This window comes from Mytilus trossulus, chromosome 9 (genome assembly GCF_036588685.1).
Source record: "Mytilus trossulus isolate FHL-02 chromosome 9, PNRI_Mtr1.1.1.hap1, whole genome shotgun sequence".
Lineage (NCBI taxonomy): Eukaryota > Metazoa > Mollusca > Bivalvia > Mytilida > Mytilidae > Mytilus > Mytilus trossulus.
In genome coordinates this window covers 8789860-8816637 of record NC_086381.1, presented here as the reverse complement: position 1 = coordinate 8816637, position 26778 = coordinate 8789860, and the positions used below count along the sequence as shown (strand labels likewise).

Here is a 26778-nt window from a genome sequence, read left to right as displayed (position 1 = left end):
GGTAGAATGAAGCAAACACTATATTGAATGTCATGGTAAAAAAGTTTACTGTAAATTCAGAAATTATTGCGAGGTTTTTATTATTGCGAATAATGCGACAGAATTGTAAACGCAATTATTTAAACTCGCATTTTGAAATACATTACATGATTTAAACAGGATCTTTCTCAAAATCGTAAATATCAAAATCGCATTGAAGTTTAAAATGACAAAATCGCAATAATAAATGCACACAATAATTTCTGAATTTACAGTGTTCAAATAAATCTATTCATGTGTACAAAATCATTTCCACACTTAATTTTATAACACAGACGAATTTAGAACAACAATTGACAGGACTGCAAGCTAGAAGGTGTGTTTTGTACATGGAAGAAAACTGTTAATTGAAGGTCATGGTCAAAATTTTTGATTGAACTTATGGTAGTCAGTATTATGCATTTGTGCCAAAAGTATAAACTTTTAGTTGAATACGTTTTCGCATCAGTAAATGTTTGGTATTTGTGGGTAGAAGTTGGACCAATATTATTTGAGATTTCATGCATTATATTTTATATTTGTAGATGGTTGAAGAGATGATGAAGAGACTAATAAATGCACCACCTAGCTTACCCCTGCCACCACCAGATAAAATGTTAAACAATGTCTTCTGGTTAAGGCATGAACCTACTCTTATAGAGTACATAAAGGTAGGACTATACCTCAAGATAAAATGTTAAACAACGTCTTCTGGTTAAGGCATGAACCTACTCTCATAGAATACATTAAGGTATGAATATTCCTGCAGATTGTATTTTGTAAAATAAAGAAAAAGATCTCACAAGAAATCATGTTATATTATGATGTGGAACAAACTCTTCTGTAATAATGCACATAAATGTCTTCCAAATTAGAAACTTGAAGAAATATTTGCTTACAGAAAAAAGTTTTACACTTCATACATTTTAATCTTGCTTTGATCAAATTCTTTAAGAATTATTCACCATTTTGAAGAGTCTCTGAAATACTATTTTGGAATCCATTATAAAAAAAAGTCATAATTTGCACAAAATATGTTATAACAGCATAATGTTTTTTTCAGAATATCTAAACCAATAATGCTAAAAATTTGTTTTAATTTGATTGTAAGTATTATGAAAGAAAAATATCATAACTAAAGAGCTAGGAATTATGATATCATTGAATTATTTTTATTTTTTAGAGTGTAATGTTTAATGGATTTGAATTTTGTTTGCAGGAGAAAGCCAAATTAATATCATATAACTATGAAGATGTGATCATACATGAAGGTGACCCACCTGGTGGAATCTACATTATTGTATCTGGTATGGTTAGGGTAAGTGATAAGGCATAAGGGCTATCTAAGAGTATACATGTTTATACCCTTTTTCATCATTGTATTTCCATTTTAGGAATAGGGTTTGGTACTGCATTCTTATGGCGGTTAGTTTGTTTCTCTAACAAATAATTATACCCCCGCTTTAAAAAATTATACCCCCGCTTTAAAAAAGGGGGGTATACTGTTTTACCTCTGTCTTTCCTGTCAGTCCGTCCATCCGTCAGTCCGTCCGTCAGTCCGTCCGTCCCATGAAACTTTCGTCACATTTTTCTCAGGAACTACAATACAAGGATTTCTGAAATTTGTTTTCAGGGTTTATCTAAGTCAGTTATACCGTGTGATGCGTTTTCAGATTGATCACTTGACAACTTCCTGTTTACCGAACACTTGTATGATTTTACAGATGATAGCCAAGTTGAAAATTTTCGTCACATTTTTCTAAGGAACTACAATACAAGGATTTCTGAAATTTGGTTTCAGAGTTTATCTAAGTCAGCTATACCGTGTGATGCGTTTTCAGATTGATCACTTTACCACTTCCTGTTTGCCGAACACTTGTATGATTTTACACATGATAGCCAAGTTGAAAATTTTCGTCACATTTTTCTCAGGAACTACAATACAAGGATTTCTGAAATTTTGTTTCAGAGTTTATCTAAGTCAGCTATACCGTGTGATGCGTTTTCAGATTGATCACTTTACCACTTCCTGTTTGCCGAACACTTGTATGATTTTACAGATGATAGCCAAGTTGAAAATTTTCTTCACATTTTTCTCAGGAACTACAATACAATGATTTCTGAAATTTGGTGTCAGGGTTTATCTAAGTCACCTATACCGTGTGATGAGTTTTCAGATTCATCACTCGACAACTTCCTGTTTACCGAACCCTTGCATATTTTTACACTATTAATATTATCCACTTGCGGCGGGGGTATCATCAGTGAGCAGTAGCTCGCAGTTTCACTTGTTTGTTCACATTTTCCTGTTTGTGGATACTTTGTCAGAATTTCAATGAAAGCAAATATTTTCATCACACTTTTCTTAGGAACTAGTAAATAGAGTAACTTTAAATTACAGGCTAAAATATGCAAAGCACCTCCATGGGTGAATCTTTTTGTTGAATCAGGATAGTTAGGAAAATCAAGCTGAAGTTTATATGTTTATACCTTTCTAGTGGAATGTGCGCTATTTGTATCAAATAGATGGTAAAGGGAAGAAATTAAATTTATACATATGTTATTTCTTCTATAAATATTATGTGTAAATAATTCATAATTTGTACATTTTCTTTTTAGTTAGAGTCCACTACTCAGCCAGGTAAACCCATCATACTAGAAGACAAACCTTCAGGATCCCAGCTGACTATAAAGTCTCACTTGATAGATTTTCTTACTTCTGGTAACATTATAGGAGAGATGGGTCTGCTTACCAAAAATCCAAGATCAGCTACAGTCATTTGTGAAACTGCTGTACAGGTATATTTGATATTTGTGTAAATTCAGAATTGCATTCAGGTATTATTACAATACATGTATTTTAAGGAAGGATAAAAATGCAAAATTATTACTGAGATTTCCAGAAAATCTGCCTACAGATATATGTATCAAATATCAGAATGAGAGTTCTTTGTAAGGGGTTACTCATCCAATAGCATTAATCAAAATAATAGAAATGTCACAATTATAATTTCTGAATTCACAGTAGTGAGGTATTATTTATTTTTCCTAATTTCATTTCAACATAAACAGCCATAGAGATCAAAAGTTTCAAGTTCTAACAATAAACTAGAAGATGCCATTAATATATTATTGTTTATTTAGCAGTGGTAGCTTATGTAATTTTTTCATTATGCATGCCATGCTCTACACCTACATGAGCAAAGCAGAAATTAAATAGTTGAATCTGCATTATGGGGTGCCAGTAACAAACAAATCTAGCTCCATATGATAAGTTGTATAAAGTGAAATATCAAAAATATTGAACTCTGATGAAAATTCTAAACAGAAAGTCCCTAAGCAAATGGCAAAATCCAAAGCTCAAACACATCAAACAAATGGATAATAACCTTGGTACAGGCATTTCCATATGTAGAAAATGGTGGATTGAACCTGGTTTTACGGCTAGCTAAACCTCTCATTACAATGACATTGTGAACAAAACAAACAGACAGGATAGGTAAATATGTCAAAAATAACGATACAGCAGTCAACATTGTTATTTATAATTATATTTCCCTCTGTAGTTGCTGTTTATCAGTCTAGATGATATGGAACATGCTATCCACCACTTCAGTGACATTGATCCACCATTGGAGTACAGGTTGTGGCATGTCTGTGCCAATAGAGTGGCTACAAATGTTCTTATGAAACAACCATCATACCAGGTACGTTACAGTGAAATACAAAATTAGCATGGGACCAACAGGACATGTGCTTTAAAAATATATTTGGTCCTGTTGATTTTGTAATACCTTTTTAAGAAAAATTTAATGAACCTTCAATTTGGTCCTGTAAATACCCAAATCCCTATTTCTTTGAAATTTGGAAAATATCCCTTATTCAATGAGAGTCGTTTGAAAACTTAACATATTTGAAAACTTTGACATATTTTGACTTTTTGTTATGTTGAGCAAGGGGTTAATTGAGGGCTGGTTCATTCAACATTTTTAAATATTAGGATTATTTGTATAGAATGATGAATTGAACCTAACAGCGATAAGTTTATATATTTCTATTACAAAGCGTTTTACGTAAACAAGAGATTTTATATCATTTGAAAGTCTATTTGAGAGCTTATCTAGGAGAAAGCAAATTTAGCTTCCAATAAATATTACATCTTGGCAGTTGTGCTTGTGATTTCATTTAAAAACTTCAAATAAATATTACATCTTGGCAGTTGTGCTTGTGATTTCATTTTAAAAAATATATATTTAAGCAGCTACTTGTGAGTAAAAAGAATCATTCAATAAACATAGCATTGATTGTTACAAACAGTAGAGTAATTTAAGAACATATGTTTTATTGTCAAAAAATGAACTTTCATGAATTTCTCTGGCCAATACTTTTTTGCAACCCCAGTTTCCCTTGGGGAAAATAAGAAAGTTACAGGAGAAAAGTCATGACCTTTATTTCCATTTAGATCAACTTTGTTAAATAAAAACAGCAGTCAGTAAAAAACATCAAACATTCCATAAAGATATATAAAAATAAAACAAAATACCTTCAGTTAAGATATAAAACATAACAGTCCATAAAGATATAAACAAATACAAGTCAGAAAAGATAGGAAACATGTGTTCTTTAAAAATCTACTGGTTAGTTGATTTTGTTATAATAATAATTGTTGAAAAAAGTTATATTATTTCATTGTTATGCTATGTACTTAATTGTTATCAACTAAGTTTTATTTTACTATTTTTATTCAAGACTTTGTACTTGTATGATTTGTGTATTGGTAATATTAATAAACTTTGGTAATAAGGAAACCATATGTACAAATAAACTCATCATAGATACCAGGAATGAAATTTTGTATTTGCTTCAGATGCACGTTTCTTAAAAATCTGATATAGAAGTTATAATATTTTATCCTATTTGTTGATGGTCAAACTCTGGTCTGGCAATAATTAAATTATTATTGTAATTCAAATACATCCTCATCTATAATAGCACTTATTGCATATGATGAAGGCATTGATTCAAGTAAGAGGGGAAAAGTATCATTGTTAAACGTGATGTTTATGATAATATTTTCCATATGCATTCTGTGAATATAAATGATTAGTATCATTTCCTCTGCAGTGCAAATTTTTACTTAAAATAAAAAAAAATCTCAAACATAATTTACTAATCTAAGTATTATTAAACAGGACAATGGTTTTGTATGCCATAACTACATAAAATATACTGCAATGCTAAAAAAAACCTACACCTTGTAATATTTCTGTATCCTTATTTTTACCAGTTAAAATGTACATTATTGGACAAATAGTAATGTTAAAATGATGTTATATTATAAACTGTTACAGGGATGGACCAAAGAAAAGATAAAGATTCGATTAGAAAACTCTTATCTTCTGAGTAACCTAGACGACAACATGTTTACCGTTGACTCTTCTATGTGCGATGTTGTCTTAGTTAATGGTAAGTCTCATATTTGTGAATTTAGCAATTTTTAAAACATTATTATTTAGGTATGGCAAAAAGATGTTGCTCGTTATAGGACAACTATATTTGGTTTATGGGTTGCTTGAAAGGTCTACATGTTTGTCAGATAGGGTTCACCTGACCTTGACCTCATTTTATAGAACAATGATCATGGTTAAAGTTTTGTGGTCAAGGTGATATCTCAGACATTATAAGCAGTAGGTCAACTATTTTTGGTGTTGTTATTTTGTGGTTTGATCTGTTTTTCAGGAACATGTACTAATTAAAAAAAGGACAGCTATGATTGTAAGGTGTACATGTCTGTCTGGCATGGTTCATCTAACCTGGGAACAGTATATCTAACATATATGTTCCTGATCTAACTGTGACATCAATTTCATGGTTCATTGATAAAGTTAATTTTATGTGATACTAATGTAATAAAACCTTCATATTATAGACTTATAACATAAATTTAATCATAAGTAAAACAGGGGAGACATTTCAGCATGTGCACTCTTTTTATTATTCCATGACAGACTAACAAACTATGTTTATGCATTTGAAAAAGGCTTATTTTTATAAATAAATTTATATTATTTCAGGCTTTGCACAAAATGCTTTCACCAGAGAACAGTTTATTGGTCCTTGTTATGTACCATGGACAGTACTTAAATTACAGTTGATGGTCAGTATACAAATTTAAAAAAAATGATAACAAAGAAATAGTACATTTGGTTTACAGGTGGACTATTTTAGTAATGTCGGCACTTAGTGCATACAGTTTGTGTTTGCAAGTTTGTAGTAAGCCATGAGTACTAATAAGAAACAAAACTTTGAAAACAGGGTACCCACTGGTCATGTCTTATAATTAGAGGCATATACTTTGCACAACATCACATGTAACTCCTTGTGGATTTTATGGTTCAATTTGTAAATGAAAAAATGTAACTTCATTGTAAAATAAGGAGATAATATGATTGACAATGAGACAACTTGAATAGAGTCCACTTGACATAGATTAAAGCAACTATTATAGTCACAGTACAGCCTTCAACAATGAAAAAAAACTTGTACTACATCTTGTGCTGTAAAAATGCCCACACGACACAATGAAAAACATTTCAAATGAAAAATCTAATGGCCTTTATAATGATGAAAAAGAAACAAGAAAAATATGACAGACAGCAACCAACATCAAACACACCTACAGGGACAAGAAGATTGTGTCTTTTCAGACACTCAAGTATTATATGGTGTAAAATAGAGAATAAGGAGAAGTGGTGGGATTGCCAATGAGAAAACTATTCAACAGAGTTGAAAATGAAGAGGATGTAAGTAACTTTAAATTCCTCTAAGGTTTCAATAGTGAACAAACTCCATAGAAAACTCTCTCAAAGATAATCAGTTCTGTAATACTTATTTACATGTTTTACTTGAGTCTTGAATAATACTCTTCATTTTACAGCCAGAGAAAGGTCCAAAACCAGTACTATTAGTAGTACCATCAGAGGCAGGTCAACCTGCACACGCAGCCCACAAATCTGGCCATGACCTTAGACATGGTCACGGAGCATTCAGTAACTCCATCAGCCAACTCTGTCTCAATCATGCATCAAAACATCGCCAATCAGTTGAATCAAAATGGAAGGTATGTACAACAAAAAGCAACTGCGGGAAAATATGTGAGAATTCCTTGGTGTCAGAATTCATCTTCGTTCATGCTTTTTAGCTTAAAATTAAGTTATAACATCATGTGTTTAATATAGTTTAAAAACAATTAGGCATAACCAAAAAAATACTTGCACCTTTAAAAAAACTCTTTAATATCTGAAAAAAGTAAAGCATTTTAAATTCATCAATTATATCACTTAATTTATATTCATAGGTTGTTTCCTACGTGTGGTTTGAATCAAATTTTTCAGTCCTAATTTCCAAAATAAAATTGTTGTCCATTTTCTTTAATTTTGACTTGCATAGAAAAATATGTCAACTACCAGTTGAAATATTGAAATTTTATAGTATTCTCAAAATCTAATTCCCTCACAAGAATTCCTGGAAATTAAGGTTTATTTTGTTACTTCATTTCATTCTATATACATGTATTTGACCATAAAATAAAAGCAATGTGTATGAATTTTTTCAATCTGGATTCTGGAAAAGACTGAAAGTGAAATATCTCTGTGAATGTGAATGTTAAACATAAAGAACTTAAACTATATGTAAGTTGCCCTTAAAATGTTTCTGTGATTTTGTATGATTACAGAACATATCTTAATTAGTATCCAGTTTTAATTTGTTTTTTGCTTTTCTTTATTTTAATTATAAAAAGTCTGAGCCAGAATAGAAGATTTCATTATATTTACAGGTATGTGCCAGAAATTCCCCAACCTTTAACTTCATTAGGATATCAAGAAATGATCCATGATTATTTCTTAAAATTATAGATATATGTATCAAAGATAAATATGTAAACAAGATTAATGACTAATTTAAAGTTTAGCTATGCTAATATCTTCACATCACTGTAAATACTTGGTAATAAGATTTTGTCATCAAATTCTTACAGAAAAAACGCCAAAAGAAAACAAATTTAGGTTTTATTGGTGATGTAAGTTAAGTTGAGAGTTCAATTTTAATTGTTTCATTATTTTGTTTGTTAAAGTTTGTCAAAAGATTTTAGGTGTAATACCACCAAAAATGTTCTATTCTTTGTTAAATCAATCATTTTCAAAAAATTATTACCAGTTTAGCTAAAGTCTCTCTCTCTGTATGCATGAATTCCTACCCCTTCTTGTACCACTGTTAAAACATTTCATTGCATATATATGTATAAATAACCCAAAAGCAGAGTGAACCAAAATTTATCTTTCAAGTACGGAGACGAAATTGGTCAGTTCATTTCAAGTCTCATTATTTGATCTTAGATTTATACAATATAAAAATAAATATGTTCTTTGTCTGAAATATCTATGTGCATATAAAATTTTATTTTGCAATGAAATGTAGAATCTATTTTCACAACACTGCATGTGTAGTAATGTTTTGTTCAACATACGACCATAAGCAACATCGTTGTTTATGCGGTATTACACCTCAATTAAAAGGATACACTGTGTGCCTTTACTTTGCAGCCAACACACATGGCTTTTTAAAGTATGAAGAAGCAAAAAAACAACATTAAAATACATTTGAAGACCCCCCCCCCCCCCCCTTGGTGTTTTGTTTTAAGACTATAAGAGCCCTCTTGCACGTAAACACCATGAGCATTTTAAAAAGTTGGCAGGTATGGTAATCCTTAAAAAAAATATACAATTCCCCCTAAACATGCCAAATGTACTAGAATGTAATTTCCAAGGTGAAAAGTCTAAAATAGACAGATGATAATTCTTTAAGCCATGGCTGTTTGAAGGTTTACTTTCTATAAGACTTTGCTTTGATTTCCATTCAAATTAGGACTAATGATGGGAGTATTTTATACCCCAAATCCAGGAGATTGGAATGAATACTCTAGGATTCATTTATTTTCATGGATTTAGGAACAATTTTACTTGTGGATATTTGATTTCATAGCTTCGCCACAGTTAAGATACAAGTCTAAAGCAAAATTTGTACTTTATTAAACTTTTTAATGGTTGATTCCCATTCAGTGTTCTCCTAAGATATTTCATTCAGTATTCTAGTAAACGGGAAATTGAAATACCATCTACTTTCAAAAAAATTATAGCATCACATCCATTACATTATCTTTATCAAAACCACTTCAAATAGCATCACATTTAAGATTATAGCATCACATTACCATGATTCTAATATGTCCCTGGGAGAACGATGCCATTTACCCATGAAATCTACAAAAATTGGTATCCCATGAATAGTAATGAACCCATAACTAGTACATGAGCTTGTCTTTGTGTTCATCAGTCCAACCAATATATTTGTCATGCTTTTGTGTGGCACAACTGAGGAGAGTTGTCATTACCAAGTTGGAACAAGTCTCTTTATAAAATATTTCAAATTTTATTTTGTATATACTGTTTGTTTGTTTGAAATATTTTGTTTGTTTGTTTACATTGTATGACACTATTTTATGCATATTTGGACAAGTTATAGGTTCATAATTTAATATTGATCCAAACCATAAAAAACCACACAATTACTTAAAAGACAAGGCGGTCTATCAGTATGATCTTTCAAATAATGTCCTATATATATCTTTAAAATCATGATTCATTTTCTAGAACTTTGTCTAACATATGATTTGCTTTAGGGATTCATTTTTCTTGCATTTGAATTTATATGATGTTTTCTGTTACATCTTGTTGTCAGATCAAAATTTTATTAGTATTTCCTGTCTGATCATACAACATAAACAGGATGTTGAAGAATTTTTTTAAAAATCCAAAAAATACATATTATGTTTAAAAAATATTCTGAAAATTATACCAAATAGAACTGGCTGAACTTATATACTGGCATGTGAGAAAAACTGATATAAAACAAGTATTAATCTTTATATTTCCAATTTTAGAAAGTCCAGGCAGCAAGATCCCTTGGAATTTTGTTATCAAAAGGTGCTAAAGTAGAAAATCGATCAACACCAAAACCAGAAATGATGAACGGAAATCTTAACAGGCAAGTTATCGAGGAAGAAGTTACTGAAGACACTGTAATGTAGTGACTGTACACTCAAGATATATTATTTATGCACGTTATTTTGTTTATTTCACTCTTTTTACTTATTTTAGGATAGAAATTTATTTTATTTTATACAAAATTGGATTTTAATAGTTTAAAAGTTACATATGCCACTGATTGCCAGGTTTTGAAGTTTTTTAAGCAATTTTTTATCTGATTAAAAGGTTTTTTGAGCTATTTATATCATATAGATGAATTTCTATCCTTGTTTTTTTCTCATAAAATAATTCTGGTTTTGGCCAAAAGGCTAAAAAATTATATTACTCAGGAGGCAATTCCAGAATTATTATCTTTTTTTGTATTAAATTATATCACATATGCACAGCTTAATTCTGTAAGTTTCTGAAGTTTGAACACACAAAAATTTCTAAACTTGATTGATGTAACTTTAAGCTTATACTTTGCATGGGCAGTAGCCCACTTGCCTATTCTTTAACCTGTCCACTATTGACAATGGATAACAATAACTTACAATATTAAAAGTGTGTAATAACAGAATCAAATTGGTAATTGACTAATAAACTTTTAATACAGTTTTAATTAACGACTATAAATGAGAAATGACTTAAAGAAATGTAAAATATCGTGTAATAAAAAAAAGAAACTATTTTTGAATCTTTTTTTTTTTAAATATGAATCTAGTGATAGTTTAATTTTTTTTCCAATACAGAAGAGTTTAATAATAACAGTTTTAACTGAAATGCCTTTTTTATGTCACAATTATGGACTTTGATATTTTAGATTTAGATTCTGATTTATGAGCAAAACAATATTAGAGAAAAAAAATCTGTCTATATTGTTTTTAAAACGTTACGATTGTCTGCCTATGTTCAACTGTAACAATACATTTTATTCACTTGTGTCTTTTGTTTGTATAACATGCACTTTATTAATCAGCAACTTTTGAAAACAGCTTTACAAAATTTTAACCAAACTTGCATAGATACTTTCACAGAATATATAGCTGTGCACATGCTATTTTGATAATTGATGTGAATGATATTTGGGGTTTCCCTAACAAAACAAGGACTTTTCCATTTTTGCTTGTATTATTTGGAGAGGGCAGACAAGACACATTTTCATTGGAAGGCTCACATATTTCATTTTCATGCATTTTCTTCTATTTGGCTGTTTTATATTGCAACTTGTATGCAATTATATATTTTTAGGACATTTATAATAAGTGAGAAAAAATAACCTCAGACTGTGGCCCCTCAAGAAGGAGATATAATGTTGAGGTACCCAAGTCATACAGATAAACTTGATAGCATACTTTCTACAACCTTCAATGCGGAACACTTGTGAGAACAAATTCTTTCTTATTTTTTTATGAAATTGTCATCCATCAATACATTTTGTCTTAAGTTGTGAAACATTTGCCACTGAACATGATGCAAGCTACAATCAATCATTCTCTTATACATTGTACCTACAACTACTGACACAAAAATGTGTTGCAATATTAAAAAAATACTTAAATGGGATGAAATCTTTGAAAATTCGTGGACATTTCTCCTCAATATGATTTAAAGTATGAAATTATTTTTTTCCTGTTTAAAATTTGCTTTAAACCTAGTTCAAGTAAAATTCAAACCTTTAAATTGGAATCTTAAGTCAAAAGTGCTAAAACTGAGTTATACATTGTAATTTCATTGTGTATTAGATTATTTGTAAATGAGATTTGGGTACCTGACATTATACTGGTATATGTATTTGATTGTAATAACTGTGTTCTGTTTTTCCTGTCTAAATGATCCAAACTGTTCCTATCAAAAGAATTTAAATGAAAACAAATCCTGTGAAAATGAATGAAAATGTTTGTATTACAGTTCTGCAACTATTAAAAAGAAGTTCTTGTCATATAAAACTTATTTAAAAGGAAAGGGTAGATTAGAAAAATCATTTGAAGAAAGGCTGTCTTTTCACAATGAGCATACCTATATAAACTCTTTAAGCCAGGGTACATGTATGAAGTATTGCATGTTTTATTTGTACTTTGCATGTAATATTTATTGTTTATTTCATATATATATAAACATTCATTTTATTTTATTTTGATTGAATTTTGATATTTAAAACAGACTTTTTGTTCCTTTTTTTGTGTATTAAACATTTTTAGCATGTGTGTTTATTTTTCCTATGTTTTCAAACCAACTATTTTTCTTCTGAAAGTTTGTTCACCAACTATTGTACTTCTGAAAGTTTTTCTCACTCTCAAAATTTAAACTTTTTTGTTTCTTGAAAATTTGATTGTTCTTTTACTTTAAAGAACTTTCAATGAATATATTATGAGTAGTCATACTTGACTATGTTTCCGTTACCTCGATAAGAAAGTTTTATTGAAAAGTAAACTTCCAGTTTTGTTCCATAATTCTAGTGATATAAACCCCTGCACTGTCTATCATTATAATCTGCTATCTTGATCTATCTGAAGGTCAAACAGTAACATAGGGGGATCCAGGGGGGCCTGATGGGCCTGGGCCCAGAACCCCACTTTCCTGGGAAAAAATTGGTTTATTATACAGGGAACTAATAAAGCGTGACTGGAGCCTGGCCCCCCTTTTAGGTCAATCACTGGGCCCCCTCACAAAAAGTTCTGGATCTGCCACTGAGTAAAGGTCATCACAGATCAACTACACTTCTGTGAAGGCATTGATTGTCTTTGTAGCTGATTTTAACTGTTTCTACAAACAAAAACAAAAAAAAACAATTAACAAGAATAAGTTTTTGTGAAAGATTTTAACTGATTTACTCATTAAAAATGCTCTGATTCTAGCTTTGTTTATGAAAAATCTTTCAAATATGCCTAAAAAATGCACTTTTCAGATGGTTTTTGTCAAAAATGAAAGTGGCCGCATCCATGTTCATCCTCAACCTTTATATATGTTATGTATTATTATAAAATACAACTTACATATCAATGTTAAAAATGAAAACTGATGCGGCCAATTTCATTTAAGACGGAAACCGTCTAAAATTACACTAAAATGCTTAAATTGTGAAGATTTCATTAATTTAGCATGACTTAATGATGCTAGTACCCAATATATGTTCATTGTATTGTCAAAAACAGCCCATATTTATGTAGCAGAAGAGTTTTACTTTCCAATGAATAACTTAAAGTATACATTTTAACAATTTTGTAAAACTGCTATATTTTGGGGTGAAAATGGGGCCTTACGGAACCTACTCCTTTTATTGAACCTGCATTTAATGTTTGAAAGAGAACAGTATTGCACTTCTCTGAATTTATATCAGTTATAGTCACTTTTATATATGAAAATAGCTTTATATGATCTTATATACACTTTACACAATATTATAAAATTTATTATTTGTATTTATAATTTCATCTTTTTATAAAGCTTGCTGTATCTTATATGCATGGTTATTTCTATACTCTTACTTTTTTGGTGCACTGCAAATGCCTTGAACTATGAGTCTCTTGTACAGTGTACTACTTGTACTCAAAAGGGTTTTTTTCTTGATGAATTATTATTTTTGCGTTAAAATGATTTATTTTTTCAACCAGGACAACTCTTCCCATGTTAAATTGTTATCTGATATATAGTTCAACTTAATCGTGGAAGAAATAAAGGTCTTTTTTGCATGTGGAAAATTCATACATTTTAAAAAAAAATTATTATTATAATATATATAATTTTCTACCATAATTATGCATGAAGTTTACATAGTAAAGGATGAAGGATTTTTAAAGACCTTATTAAGGGCATTATTATTTTATTTTGTTTTGTATGAGAGTTTTATGTTATGATATTTTATAGATTTTATTAGTTATTTTGAAACACTATACTTTGTTATATTTGTAGATTCTTTTTATTTTTATCTTGCATGAAATTATATATGTTTATTTCTTTCTTTCTTACAAGATAAACCATCATTAAAGATGCAGAAGCTCCATAGATTTCTCTTTGTTTGTCACAATTTTTCTTTTAGCTAAAGTCCAGCATGCTTCTTATGTTCACCTGACCTTGACCTCATTTCAAGGTGAAGTTTTAGTTATCATAAAGCAATAGGTCAACTATATTTGGTGTGTGCAATGATTGTAAGGTGAACATGTCTGTTTTGCAGGTTCTTCTAACCTTGACCTTATTTTCATGGTTCATTGCTCAGTCTGTTTCTGAGGTTTTATATGCATTAGATTGCTGTTATTTATATGTAGTTTATGGAAAGATGTACATTTCAGTACAGCAGGGTTTTTATGGCCTTGGCCTCATTTACATGGTTCTTTAATTATTTTAAATATAAAGGCTTGTATAAACATGAATTTAGTCATGAACGGTAAAGATATTTGGTATAATGTCTGGTTACAAATTGGACATAAAGTTACAATTTTAAAAGCTGATTTCCTCTTTCAACCTTGCAAAAGATACCTGTACTTGTCTTCTAAGTCCACTTCCGTTTGATAGTAACTGGTCATCATTTGACAGATGTCTTTTAAGTCCACTGCCATTTGATAGTAACTGGTCATCATTTGACAGATGTCTTTTAAGTCCACTGCCATTTGATAGTAACTGGTCATCATTTGACAGATAGTCCACTGCCATTTGATAGTAACTGGTCATCATTTGACAGATAGTCCACTGCCATTTGATAGTAACTGGTCATCATTTGACAGATGTCTTTTAAGTCCACTGCCATTTGATAGTAACTGGTCATCATTTGACAGATGTCTTTTAAGTCCACTGCCATTTGATAGTAACTGGTCATCATTTGACAGATGTCTTTTAAGTCCACTGCCATTTGATAGTAACTGGTCATCATTTGACAGATAGTCCACTGCCATTTGATAGTAACTGGTCATCATTTGACAGATAGTCCACTGCCATTTGATAGTAACTGGTCATCATTTGACAGATGTCTTTTAAGTCCACTGCCATTTGATAGTAACTGGTCATCATTTGACAGATAGTCCACTACCATTTGATAGTAACTGGTCATCATTTGACAGATAGTCCACTGCCATTTGATAGTAACTGGTCATCATTTGACAGATAGTCCACTGCCATTTGATAGTAACTGGTCATCATTTGACAGATGTCTTTTAAGTCCACTGCCATTTGATAGTAACTGGTCATCATTTGACAGATGTCTTTTAAGTCCACTGCCATTTGATAGTAACTGGTCATCATTTGACAGATAGTCCACTGCCATTTGATAGTAACTGGTCATCATTTGACAGATAGTCCACTGCCATTTGATAGTAACTGGTCATCATTTGACAGATGTCTTTTAAGTCCACTGCCATTTGATAGCAACTGGTCATCATTTGACAGATAGTCCACTGCCATTTGATAGTAACTGGTCATCATTTGACAGATAGTCCACTGCCATTTGATAGTAACTGGTCATCATTTGACAGATGTCTTTTAAGTCCACTGCCATTTGATAGTAACTGGTCATCATTTGACAGATGTCTTTTAAGTCCACTGCCGTTTGATAGTATCTGGTCATCATTTGACAGATCATATACAATAAAGTTTTAGGCATATATTTTCATTATAATCCATGCATTTCAACTGTATGTGAAATCAACTTTTTCTTTCTCAAATGGTTTTGAAATCTAAAACTTTCTGAGTTGGTTGTATTTATGAAGTAGTCACTGACGTCACAGACATTATTGATATTTGGTTGTAAACTGCTTTATTGCTAATTGGATGCAGAATATGCATGATGCCCTAGCTACTCCCTCAGTCATACTAAGAAGCTAATCATTTAAGTTTTAAGTCCTATTTAAGGTGCCTTCTTAAATTGGCTTTGAACTTTTTAACATTCCTTAAGTGCAAAGTTTTCTAATTTGTTTTTTTTAAAGACATGCATGTGGCCAGTATGCATTTTTACATTTAAATGTTCTAATAAGATCTGCATATGAAGATAACTTTTGATATAAAGACTGTGGATTCCAATTGCAACAAACTCGGCGTCAAATCTGTTTTGTCTCATAAAATCTGATACCTCAAGACCAATTGCAACCAAACTTGGCTATTATTATTCATCGAGTATCATCTTAAAACGTTTGTCATATGAACCCAATAGCCAACCAACATGGCTACACCATTTCAACAATAAGAGTTTTAGTGTTCTACTTTTTGTCCTATTTAATATTAGCAGATTTTGTAACTAAATGTTATATTTTTGTCACCTACATAATGCATTGCGGGGAAAATGGAAGTTCCCGGCATCTGTGTGTTCGACAGTCTAGTCTTGTTAGCAATCTAAGAGTGCATGTACATTGACAGATTTTTATAAAACTTATACTATGGGTTAATATCAGCAATATATCGGACAAGTTCTATAATGGTGGATGATCAACTTTTTAAAAAGAGTTATGCTCCTTGGAAACATAAAATAAGTGCAATTCAGGTACTGTTATTTTATTCAAACAGTTTCAACAAATAGCTAATTTTAACTCTGATACAAAGCAGACATAGGTATAACTTTTCAGACCACAGTGTTAACAATTTGCACATGACAACATTATAACATATCACAAATGTAGATGTGGGTCCTACTAAAAAGTGCCCAGGTGAAGAAAAAGCGCCCCGGGAAAAGTAAAAGCGCCCTTGGAAAATATATAGAAATTGAATTGGCATGAGACAACTTTGTGCCGATGAAATAAATTATGCACATTGATATTTTTTTTAGATTTTAGACAAGTATTTTGCAAATTCAGGTAAAAGACATTTGTAATAAAGCACAAAAATATGTATGAATGTTTCAATTTCAACATGATATATGAATACTATATTTCGAAAGACAGATAATAATGGATCACAGCTTATGCTGAAGATTTATAAAATGTTAGACATCAAAAGACATATGTTTTTCAAAAACGATATCAAAATGAAAATTGCCAAAACAACTTAAATTTCACAGATAAATATTAATTTTAATATAAAATTTAAAGAGTTACACATTATTTAAGAACGATAAAAGTGACACGCATGGGTATATCTGCATTAGAAATTAAACAATTATACTATGCATGTTAAAAGCAGGTGTTTGGTATAAAACAAAAAACATTGAATCACCAATAAACAGCCGTGGTTTTGGTTTATAAAAAAAATAATATAATTATAACAATTTTTATGGCATATTCCACAAGGCCAGAAAATCATATTTGCTTTAGCAGTGGGGTTAACTTTTCTTAGTGACAGACATGTTAAAACCCTTCCACGATCTTCCAATGTCAATTAATTGTGTTCAATCTGGGAACACTATGTCAATATATATATATATATATATGTTCCTGGTTTAATAAAATACAAAACTTTCAAGAATGTTCACCATGCATAATAATGAAATATAAGTTTTGATTGAGGACAATATAGTTCATGATTCTTCTATTTCCTCATGTTTATATTTACCGTTTACTTACTTGTATACAATTTTGAAATCTGAAATTAAAGTGCAACAACACTATCTAGACAATTTTGACAAAACTTTAAGCAATGTTTTTTTTTTAATCAGGAAAACATTATTGGTATGAAATATTTTTATTTTATTTTCCCGGGTGCTTTATTTTCTTTCCCGGGCGCTTTTTGTTTAATCTGGGCACTTTTTCCTTTCACGGGCGCTCCCAGGCACTATTTAGTAGGACCGGTAGATTAACTCTACAAATTATCTAATCCTAAAATTCTTTTGGGATCACAATGATTTTAATGAAGTAATTCATGATGAGACCTTGTCAGGTAGTCATTCCACCTGATCTTGACCTCAATTGCATGCTCCAGTATCTGTTTGTTACACAGTGCAGGATCAGATCATGGATATATATGCAGTCTGGTTATGTTTTCAAAATAAGTCTCTTCCTCAATGACAATTTATTCATAGTTCAACAATATTTGGTACATGGGAGTGTTGTGAGACAGTGAGAAGTATGGGTTTGTTCAACACATATATAACTTTAACCTTTTATAATCTTGTGTTGAAAGGTGAAATCTGAAAGAGATAGGTTGCAATTTGCAAGGAGTATATGTATATCTGAAGTGTCATATGGGTTAGCTTTGCTGTAATTTCACACTCATATGACCTTGTTAAGTATTCTATATGGGTATAAAAAAGAAGATTAGGTATGATTGCCAATTAGACAACTCTCCTAAAGAGCTAGACCAAATAACACAGAAATTAACAACTATAGGTCACTGTCCAACCTTCAACAATGAGAAAAGCTCATCCCACATAGTCCGCTATAAAAGGCCCTGAAATGACAATGTAAAATAATTCAACTAACAGCCTTATTTATGTAAAAAAAAATGAATGAAAAAACTAAAAATATGTAACACATAAACAAACCACAACCACTCAATTATAGGCTCTTGACTTGGGACAGGTACATACATACAGAAATGTGATGGGGTTAAACAAGTCAGTGGGATCCCAACCCTCCCCCTGACCTGGGACAGGGAGGTCTGTTCCTCAGTTACTATAAACAATATTGGATTGGTTGCAAAGAGTTCAGATGTCAGGGCCTTGCCCTCATTTCCAGTGGATTAATTTGCTCCGTGATTATGGGTAAAATAGACAATTTTTATATTTACAAATAAGAAACTTATTATTTTTTACCAGGGATAGGGATCAGTGGGGGTGTGGGAGAGTCAAAATGTAGGAAGGATCAACTTTTCCAAGTGGAAAAAAGGGTTTCCATTTTTTGGTATAAATTCAAAGTGGAAGGGGATAATTTTAACCCTAATGAAACATACGTGAACTTTTGAATCTTGAAGACTGAAGTATATCTTGCATATAATGTGTGTCAAATGTAAGTGCTTTACATGTTAAAATTTTGGCTGATTTTAAAGGGGATAAAATAATTTTTTTGAAATATTATGGGGGGGGGGGGTGAAAAAAAATTGTGTTTGAATTTAAAATGACCAGACCCCCAATTCTCAGTCCTCCAATTCCCAGGTAAAAAAAAATATAAGTTCTTAATTTTCAGGTAAATTGACTTAATAAAAGATTCATTTTAAGATCACTATATTCCAGTGATTCATTTTAAGATCACTATCTTCCAGTGATTCATTTTAAGATCACTATATTCCAGTGATTCATTTTAAGATCACTATATATTCCAGTGATTCATTTTAAGATCACTATCTTCCAGTGATTCATTTTAAGATCACTATATTCCAGTGATTCATTTTAAGATCACTATATATTCCAGTGATTCATTTTAAGATCACTATATTCAAGTCGTAGTATAGTCAAAGATACTAATTAGAACCAAAAAAGGTTTCTATAATATGATAACTCCTTTAACCTTACATGGGATTTCAAGGAAACATAAATATATGGTCAGCATGACAGGAATGTTCTAATCAATTTTGAGATTGATGCTTCCAAAGGTCAATGTTATAAATACTAAATTAGATTGAAATGAGTGCAAAGGGGTTTCCAGACCTCACATGAAATTGGAAACAAACATGGATATATGGTAACATCTGAGGGGAAGGAAATGGTTGTTAAAGAATTATTATACCCCACTGAGGTGTCATCTGACCTTGACCTCATTTTCATGTTTCGGTTGTTATGTGTTTTTTGTTCTTTTTTTAAACTCTATAAAGCAATGGGTCAACTATTTGTTGTATGGAAGGATTGAAAGCAGTACATGTCTGCTTGTCATGGTACATCTGACCTTTATAGAAACTTGTTTGTATGGTTCATTGGTAAATGTTTAGTTTTCTTGGTTAAGTCTGTTTCTTAGAACCTATAATAATAAGCAATAGATCAACTTTATTTAGTTTATTGCATGATTGTAAGGTTTACATGTATTTCTCGTTGGGTTTATTATGACTTTGCTCGGGCCCCTTTGATTTCATTTTCTTGGATCATGTTAAGTAAATGAAGAGATTTCAGCATGTGCACTCTTGTTATTTTTCTTCATTTATATATTACAATTATTGGCATTGTATTGGAGTGTCCCCAAGACTTCTAAATGTTCTATTTTACTTATTTTATTGCCAACACCTCAAAAAAAAAAGAAATACATTCAGAAATTGAAATCTTTTGTAAATTTTGTAATATTTTCTAATTCATTTTAGGGAAATGTTCAAGAATCCAATCTGTGGGGCCCTCTCCACACCAGGAATGTTAGAAGGTCGTGAAAAGGTAAATTTTAAACCTGAAAAATCAATACAAGAAGAACCAGAAAGAGGCTCTTCTGTAGGAGGAAGTGGTAGCAGTATGTCAAATTTGTCATCTGTCGTTTCATTGGATAAACTTAATGCACAGTTACATGCACGGAAATATTCTGATGATGATGATGATGATGATGATGATGATGATGATGATGACCATGAGGTGGAAGATGGAAATAGATTAAAAGTGAAATCACCAGTAGCACAGACTGTTTCTGCTCCACATGATAAAAAAAATGCTAAACAAAACCTGAAGGTGACAGTTTCTGACCCTCTTGGAGCATCAAAGCTGAAGGATGGATCTAACAACTCAATTTCAAAAGTTAACCATCAAGATTCAAAAACAGTTGATACTTCAGAACAGAATGTTTCTGATACAACACAGGACACTAGACTGTAAATTTGTTGATTTAATGTTTTTATATTAAAAATTAGTAATAAATAATATGTTTTAGAAAAACTTGCTAGATTTATTATACATAAATCAATCAGTATAAGAAAATTACAATGGGAAATGCTATATTCTTGAGAAAATACTATGCAATGGGGCATTGCATCAAAGTTGTGGAAGCCCTTTTGCTTTCATATTGTCTGTCTGTGTCAGTAATTATTAAGACAAAGGCAAAAAAAAATCAGTATGGGTAGGAGGATAATTGAAAATTTCCAGAGGCAGGAATAGGTTAAGAAACAATTCTCTCAGTCAAAAAAAATAAAGATTTCAACCTCATGTCTTTGTCCACATTTTTTTCTTCAAATAATTCTATGTTGCTCACATTTCAAACAAATTGTAATGAAATTTTCTCAGGACCTGGTTATAAAATTGAGAAAGGATTGGGAATGTGTCAACACACAAAAGCCCTGAACATAAAAGCAGACAACAGCCGAAGGCCACCAATGGGTCTTCAATGTAGAGAGAAACTCACGTACCCGTAGGTGTCCTTCAGCTGGCCCCTTAAAAAATATGTATATTTCTCCATTTTTTAATTTAAGTCGTTTTGTTCACTGGAAGAGATAGTGTCTAGTAATTGTCATTCTTAACTCTAGCTGCGAATACATAGCTTTTAATGTCCTTTAGATGATTTTGATATTTGCGGCAATGGAGCTACATTTTTCGCAGCTATCTTAACTCCACAGTTATTCAACATTGTTTAAATGTTGCTCAGTGATTGAACAAATAGATGATTAATTGTTGGTTGCTTAATGGCCAGTGGCAAATATTTCATGCATGTTCAACAGGATTTTGAAACACATTTGAATAATTTTTTCCCAAGTTTCTCATGTGTTGAACTTAAGTCTTGTGTTGTGAGTTATAGAGAGGGCAGTCTGTTTGTGTCATATGTTCCTCCGACAGTATTGTGTTGTGAGTTATAGAGAGGGTAGTCTGTTTGTGTCATATGTTCCTCCGACAGTATTGTGTTGTGAGTTATAGAGAGGGCAGTCTGTTTGTGTCATATGTTCCTCCGACAGTATTGTGTTGTGAGTTATAGAGAGGGTAGTCTGTTTGTGTCATATGTTCCTCCGACAGTATTGTGTTGTGAGTTATAGAGAGGGTGGTCTGTTTGTGTCATATGTTCCTCCGACAGTCTTGTGTTGTGAGTTATAGAGAGGGCAGTCTGTTTGTGTCATATGTTCCTCCGACAGTATTGTGTTGTGAGTTATAGAGAGGGTGGTCTGTTTGTGTCATATGTTCCTCCGACAGTCTTGTGTTGTGAGTTATAGAGAGGGTAGTCTGTTTGTGTCATATGTTCCTCCGACAGTATTGTGTTGTGAGTTATAGAGAGGGTGGTCTGTTTGTGTCATATGTTCCTCCGACAGTCTTGTGTTGTGAGTTATAGAGAGGGTGGTCTGTTTGTGTCATATGTTCCTCCGACAGTATTGTGTTGTGAGTTATAGAGAGGGTAGTCTCTTTGTGTCATATGTTCCTCCGACAGTATTGTGTTGTGAGTTATAGAGAGGGTAGTCTGTTTGTGTCATATGTTCCTCCGACAGTATTGTGTTGTGAGTTATAGAGAGGGTTGTCTGTTTGTTTCATATGTTCCTCCGACAGTATTGTGTTGTGAGTTATAGAGAGGGCAGTCTGTTTGTGTCATATGTTCCTCCGACAGTATTGTGTTGTGAGTTATAGAGAGGGTAGTCTGTTTGTGTCATATGTTCCTCCGACAGTCTTGTGTTGTGAGTTATAGAGAGGGCAGTCTGTTTGTGTCATATGTTCCTCCGACAGTATTGTGTTGTGAGTTATAGAGAGGTCATATGTTCCTCCGACAGTATTGTGTTGTGAGTTATAGAGAGGGTAGTCTGTTTGTGTCATATGTTCCTCCGACAGTATTGTGTTGTGAGTTATAGAGAGGGTAGTCTGTTTGTGTCATATGTTCCTCCGACAGTATTGTGTTGTGAGTTATAGAGAGGGTGGTCTGTTTGTGTCATATGTTCCTCCGACAGTCTTGTGTTGTGAGTTATAGAGAGGGCAGTCTGTTTGTGTCATATGTTCCTCCGACAGTATTGTGTTGTGAGTTATAGAGAGGGTGGTCTGTTTGTGTCATATGTTCCTCCGACAGTCTTGTGTTGTGAGTTATAGAGAGGGTAGTCTGTTTGTGTCATATGTTCCTCCGACAGTATTGTGTTGTGAGTTATAGAGAGGGTGGTCTGTTTGTGTCATATGTTCCTCCGACAGTCTTGTGTTGTGAGTTATAGAGAGGGTGGTCTGTTTGTGTCATATGTTCCTCCGACAGTCTTGTGTTGTGAGTTATAGAGAGGGTGGTCTGTTTGTGTCATATGTTCCTCCGACAGTATTGTGTTGTGAGTTATAGAGAGGGTAGTCTCTTTGTGTCATATGTTCCTCCGACAGTATTGTGTTGTGAGTTATAGAGAGGGTAGTCTGTTTGTGTCATATGTTCCTCCGACAGTATTGTGTTGTGAGTTATAGAGAGGGTAGTCTGTTTGTTTCATATGTTCCTCCGACAGTATTGTGTTGTGAGTTATAGAGAGGGCAGTCTGTTTGTGTCATATGTTCCTCCGACAGTATTGTGTTGTGAGTTATAGAGAGGGTAGTCTGTTTGTGTCATATGTTCCTCCGACAGTCTTGTGTTGTGAGTTATAGAGAGGGCAGTCTGTTTGTGTCATATGTTCCTCCGACAGTATTGTGTTGTGAGTTATAGAGAGGTCATATGTTCCTCCGACAGTATTGTGTTGTGAGTTATAGAGAGGGTAGTCTGTTTGTGTCATATGTTCCTCCGACAGTATTGTGTTGTGAGTTATAGAGAGGGTAGTCTGTTTGTGTCTTATGTTCCTCCGACAGTATTGTGTTGTGAGTTATAGAGAGGGTAGTCTGTTTGTGTCTTATGTTCCTCCGACAGTATTGTGTTGTGAGTTATAGAGAGGGTAGTCTGTTTGTGTCATATGTTCCTCCGACAGTATTGTGTTGTGAGTTATAGAGAGGGTAGTCTGTTTGTGTCTTATGTTCCTCCGACAGTATTGTGTTGTGAGTTATAGAGAGGGTAGTCTGTTTGTGTCTTATGTTCCTCCGACAGTATTGTGTTGTGAGTTATAGAGAGGGTAGTCTGTTTGTGTCATATGTTCCTCCGACAGTATTGTGTTGTGAGTTATAGAGAGGGTAGTCTGTGTCATATGTTCCTCCGACAGTATTGTGTTGTGAGATATAGAGAGGGTAGTCTCTTTGTGTCATATGTTCCTCCGACAGTATTGTGTTGTGAGATATAGAGAGGGTAGTCTGTTTGTGTCATATGTTCCTCCGACAGTATTGTGTTGTGAGTTATAGAGAGGGTAGTCTGTTTGTGTCATATGTTCCTCCGACAGTATTGTGTTGTGAGTTATAGAGAGGGTGGTCTGTTTGTGTCATATGTTCCTCCGACAGTATTGTGTTGTGAGTTATAGAGAGGGTGGTCTGTTTGTGTCATATGTTCCTCCGACAGTATTGTGTTGTGAGTTATAGAGAGGGTGGTCTGTTTGTGTCATATGTTCCTCCCACAGTATTGTGTTGTGAGTTATAGAGAGGGTGGTCTGTTTGTGTCATATGTTCCTCCGACAGTATTGTGTTGTGAGTTATAGAGAGGGTAGTCTGTTTGTGTCATATGTTCCTCCGACAGTATTGTGTTGTGAGTTATAGAGAGGGTGGTCTGTTTGTGTCATATGTTCCTCCGACAGTATTGTGTTGTGAGTTATAGAGAGGGTAGTCTGTTTGTGTCATATGTTCCTCCGACAGTATTGTGTTGTGAGTTATAGAGAGGGTAGTCTGTTTGTGTCATATGTTCCTCCGACAGTATTGTGTTGTGAGTTATAGAGAGGGTGGTCTGTTTGTGTCATATGTTCCTCCGACAGTCTTGTGTTGTGAGTTATAGAGAGGGCAGTCTGTTTGTGTCATATGTTCCTCCGACAGTATTGTGTTGTGAGTTATAGAGAGGGTGGTCTGTTTGTGTCATATGTTCCTCCGACAGTCTTGTGTTGTGAGTTATAGAGAGGGTAGTCTGTTTGTGTCATATGTTCCTCCGACAGTATTGTGTTGTGAGTTATAGAGAGGGTGGTCTGTTTGTGTCATATGTTCCTCCGACAGTCTTGTGTTGTGAGTTATAGAGAGGGTGGTCTGTTTGTGTCATATGTTCCTCCGACAGTATTGTGTTGTGAGTTATAGAGAGGGTAGTCTCTTTGTGTCATATGTTCCTCCGACAGTATTGTGTTGTGAGTTATAGAGAGGGTAGTCTGTTTGTGTCATATGTTCCTCCGACAGTATTGTGTTGTGAGTTATAGAGAGGGTAGTCTGTTTGTTTCATATGTTCCTCCGACAGTATTGTGTTGTGAGTTATAGAGAGGGCAGTCTGTTTGTGTCATATGTTCCTCCGACAGTATTGTGTTGTGAGTTATAGAGAGGGTAGTCTGTTTGTGTCATATGTTCCTCCGACAGTCTTGTGTTGTGAGTTATAGAGAGGGCAGTCTGTTTGTGTCATATGTTCCTCCGACAGTATTGTGTTGTGAGTTATAGAGAGGTCATATGTTCCTCCGACAGTATTGTGTTGTGAGTTATAGAGAGGGTAGTCTGTTTGTGTCATATGTTCCTCCGACAGTATTGTGTTGTGAGTTATAGAGAGGGTAGTCTGTTTGTGTCTTATGTTCCTCCGACAGTATTGTGTTGTGAGTTATAGAGAGGGTAGTCTGTTTGTGTCTTATGTTCCTCCGACAGTATTGTGTTGTGAGTTATAGAGAGGGTAGTCTGTTTGTGTCATATGTTCCTCCGACAGTATTGTGTTGTGAGTTATAGAGAGGGTAGTCTGTTTGTGTCTTATGTTCCTCCGACAGTATTGTGTTGTGAGTTATAGAGAGGGTAGTCTGTTTGTTTCATATGTTCCTCCGACAGTATTGTGTTGTGAGTTATAGAGAGGGCAGTCTGTTTGTGTCATATGTTCCTCCGACAGTATTGTGTTGTGAGTTATAGAGAGGGTAGTCTGTTTGTGTCATATGTTCCTCCGACAGTATTGTGTTGTGAGTTATAGAGAGGGTAGTCTGTTTGTGTCATATGTTCCTCCGACAGTATTGTGTTGTGAGTTATAGAGAGGGTAGTCTGTTTGTGTCATATGTTCCTCCGACAGTATTGTGTTGTGAGTTATAGAGAGGGTAGTCTGTTTGTGTCATATGTTCCTCCGACAGTATTGTGTTGTGAGTTATAGAGAGGGTAGTCTGTTTGTGTCTTATGTTCCTCCGACAGTATTGTGTTGTGAGTTATAGAGAGGGTAGTCTGTTTGTGTCATATGTTCCTCCGACAGTATTGTGTTGTGAGTTATAGAGAGGGTAGTCTGTTTGTGTCATATGTTCCTCCGACAGTATTGTGTTGTGAGATATAGAGAGGGTAGTCTGTTTGTGTCATATGTTCCTCCGACAGTATTGTGTTGTGAGATATAGAGAGGGTAGTCTGTTTGTGTCATATGTTCCTCCGACAGTATTGTGTTGTGAGTTATAGAGAGGGTAGTCTGTTTGTGTCATATGTTCCTCCGACAGTATTGTGTTGTGAGTTATAGAGAGGGTGGTCTGTTTGTGTCATATGTTCCTCCGACAGTATTGTGTTGTGAGTTATAGAGAGGGTGGTCTGTTTGTGTCATATGTTCCTCCCACAGTATTGTGTTGTGAGTTATAGAGAGGGTGGTCTGTTTGTGTCATATGTTCCTCCGACAGTATTGTGTTGTGAGTTATAGAGAGGGTAGTCTGTTTGTGTCATATGTTCCTCCGACAGTATTGTGTTGTGAGTTATAGAGAGGGTGGTCTGTTTGTGTCATATGTTCCTCCGACAGTATTGTGTTGTGAGTTATAGAGAGGGTAGTCTGTTTGTGTCATATGTTCCTCCGACAGTATTGTGTTGTGAGTTATAGAGAGGGTAGTCTGTTTGTGTCATATGTTCCTCCGACAGTATTGTGTTGTGAGTTATAGAGAGGGTAGT

General features: G+C 33.2%; 1 protein-coding gene across 1 annotated transcript in view; it reads left to right on the top strand.

Annotated features, from left to right (window-relative positions):
• Positions 1 to 20799, top strand: part of LOC134685070 (sodium/hydrogen exchanger 10-like) — a 52426-nt gene extending 31627 nt beyond the window's left edge. Inside the window, exons 19-28 of the mRNA XM_063544455.1 lie at positions 564 to 689; positions 1238 to 1336; positions 2638 to 2817; positions 3585 to 3725; positions 5370 to 5484; positions 6093 to 6175; positions 6956 to 7138; positions 8057 to 8098; positions 10019 to 10122; positions 20244 to 20799. Of these exons, the coding sequence (XP_063400525.1) occupies positions 564 to 689; positions 1238 to 1336; positions 2638 to 2817; positions 3585 to 3725; positions 5370 to 5484; positions 6093 to 6175; positions 6956 to 7138; positions 8057 to 8098; positions 10019 to 10122; positions 20244 to 20739 (1569 nt within the window). The 3' untranslated portion in view covers positions 20740 to 20799. The remainder of the gene's footprint in view (positions 1 to 563; positions 690 to 1237; positions 1337 to 2637; positions 2818 to 3584; positions 3726 to 5369; positions 5485 to 6092; positions 6176 to 6955; positions 7139 to 8056; positions 8099 to 10018; positions 10123 to 20243) is intronic.
• The last annotated feature ends 5979 nt before the right edge of the window (positions 20800 to 26778 follow it).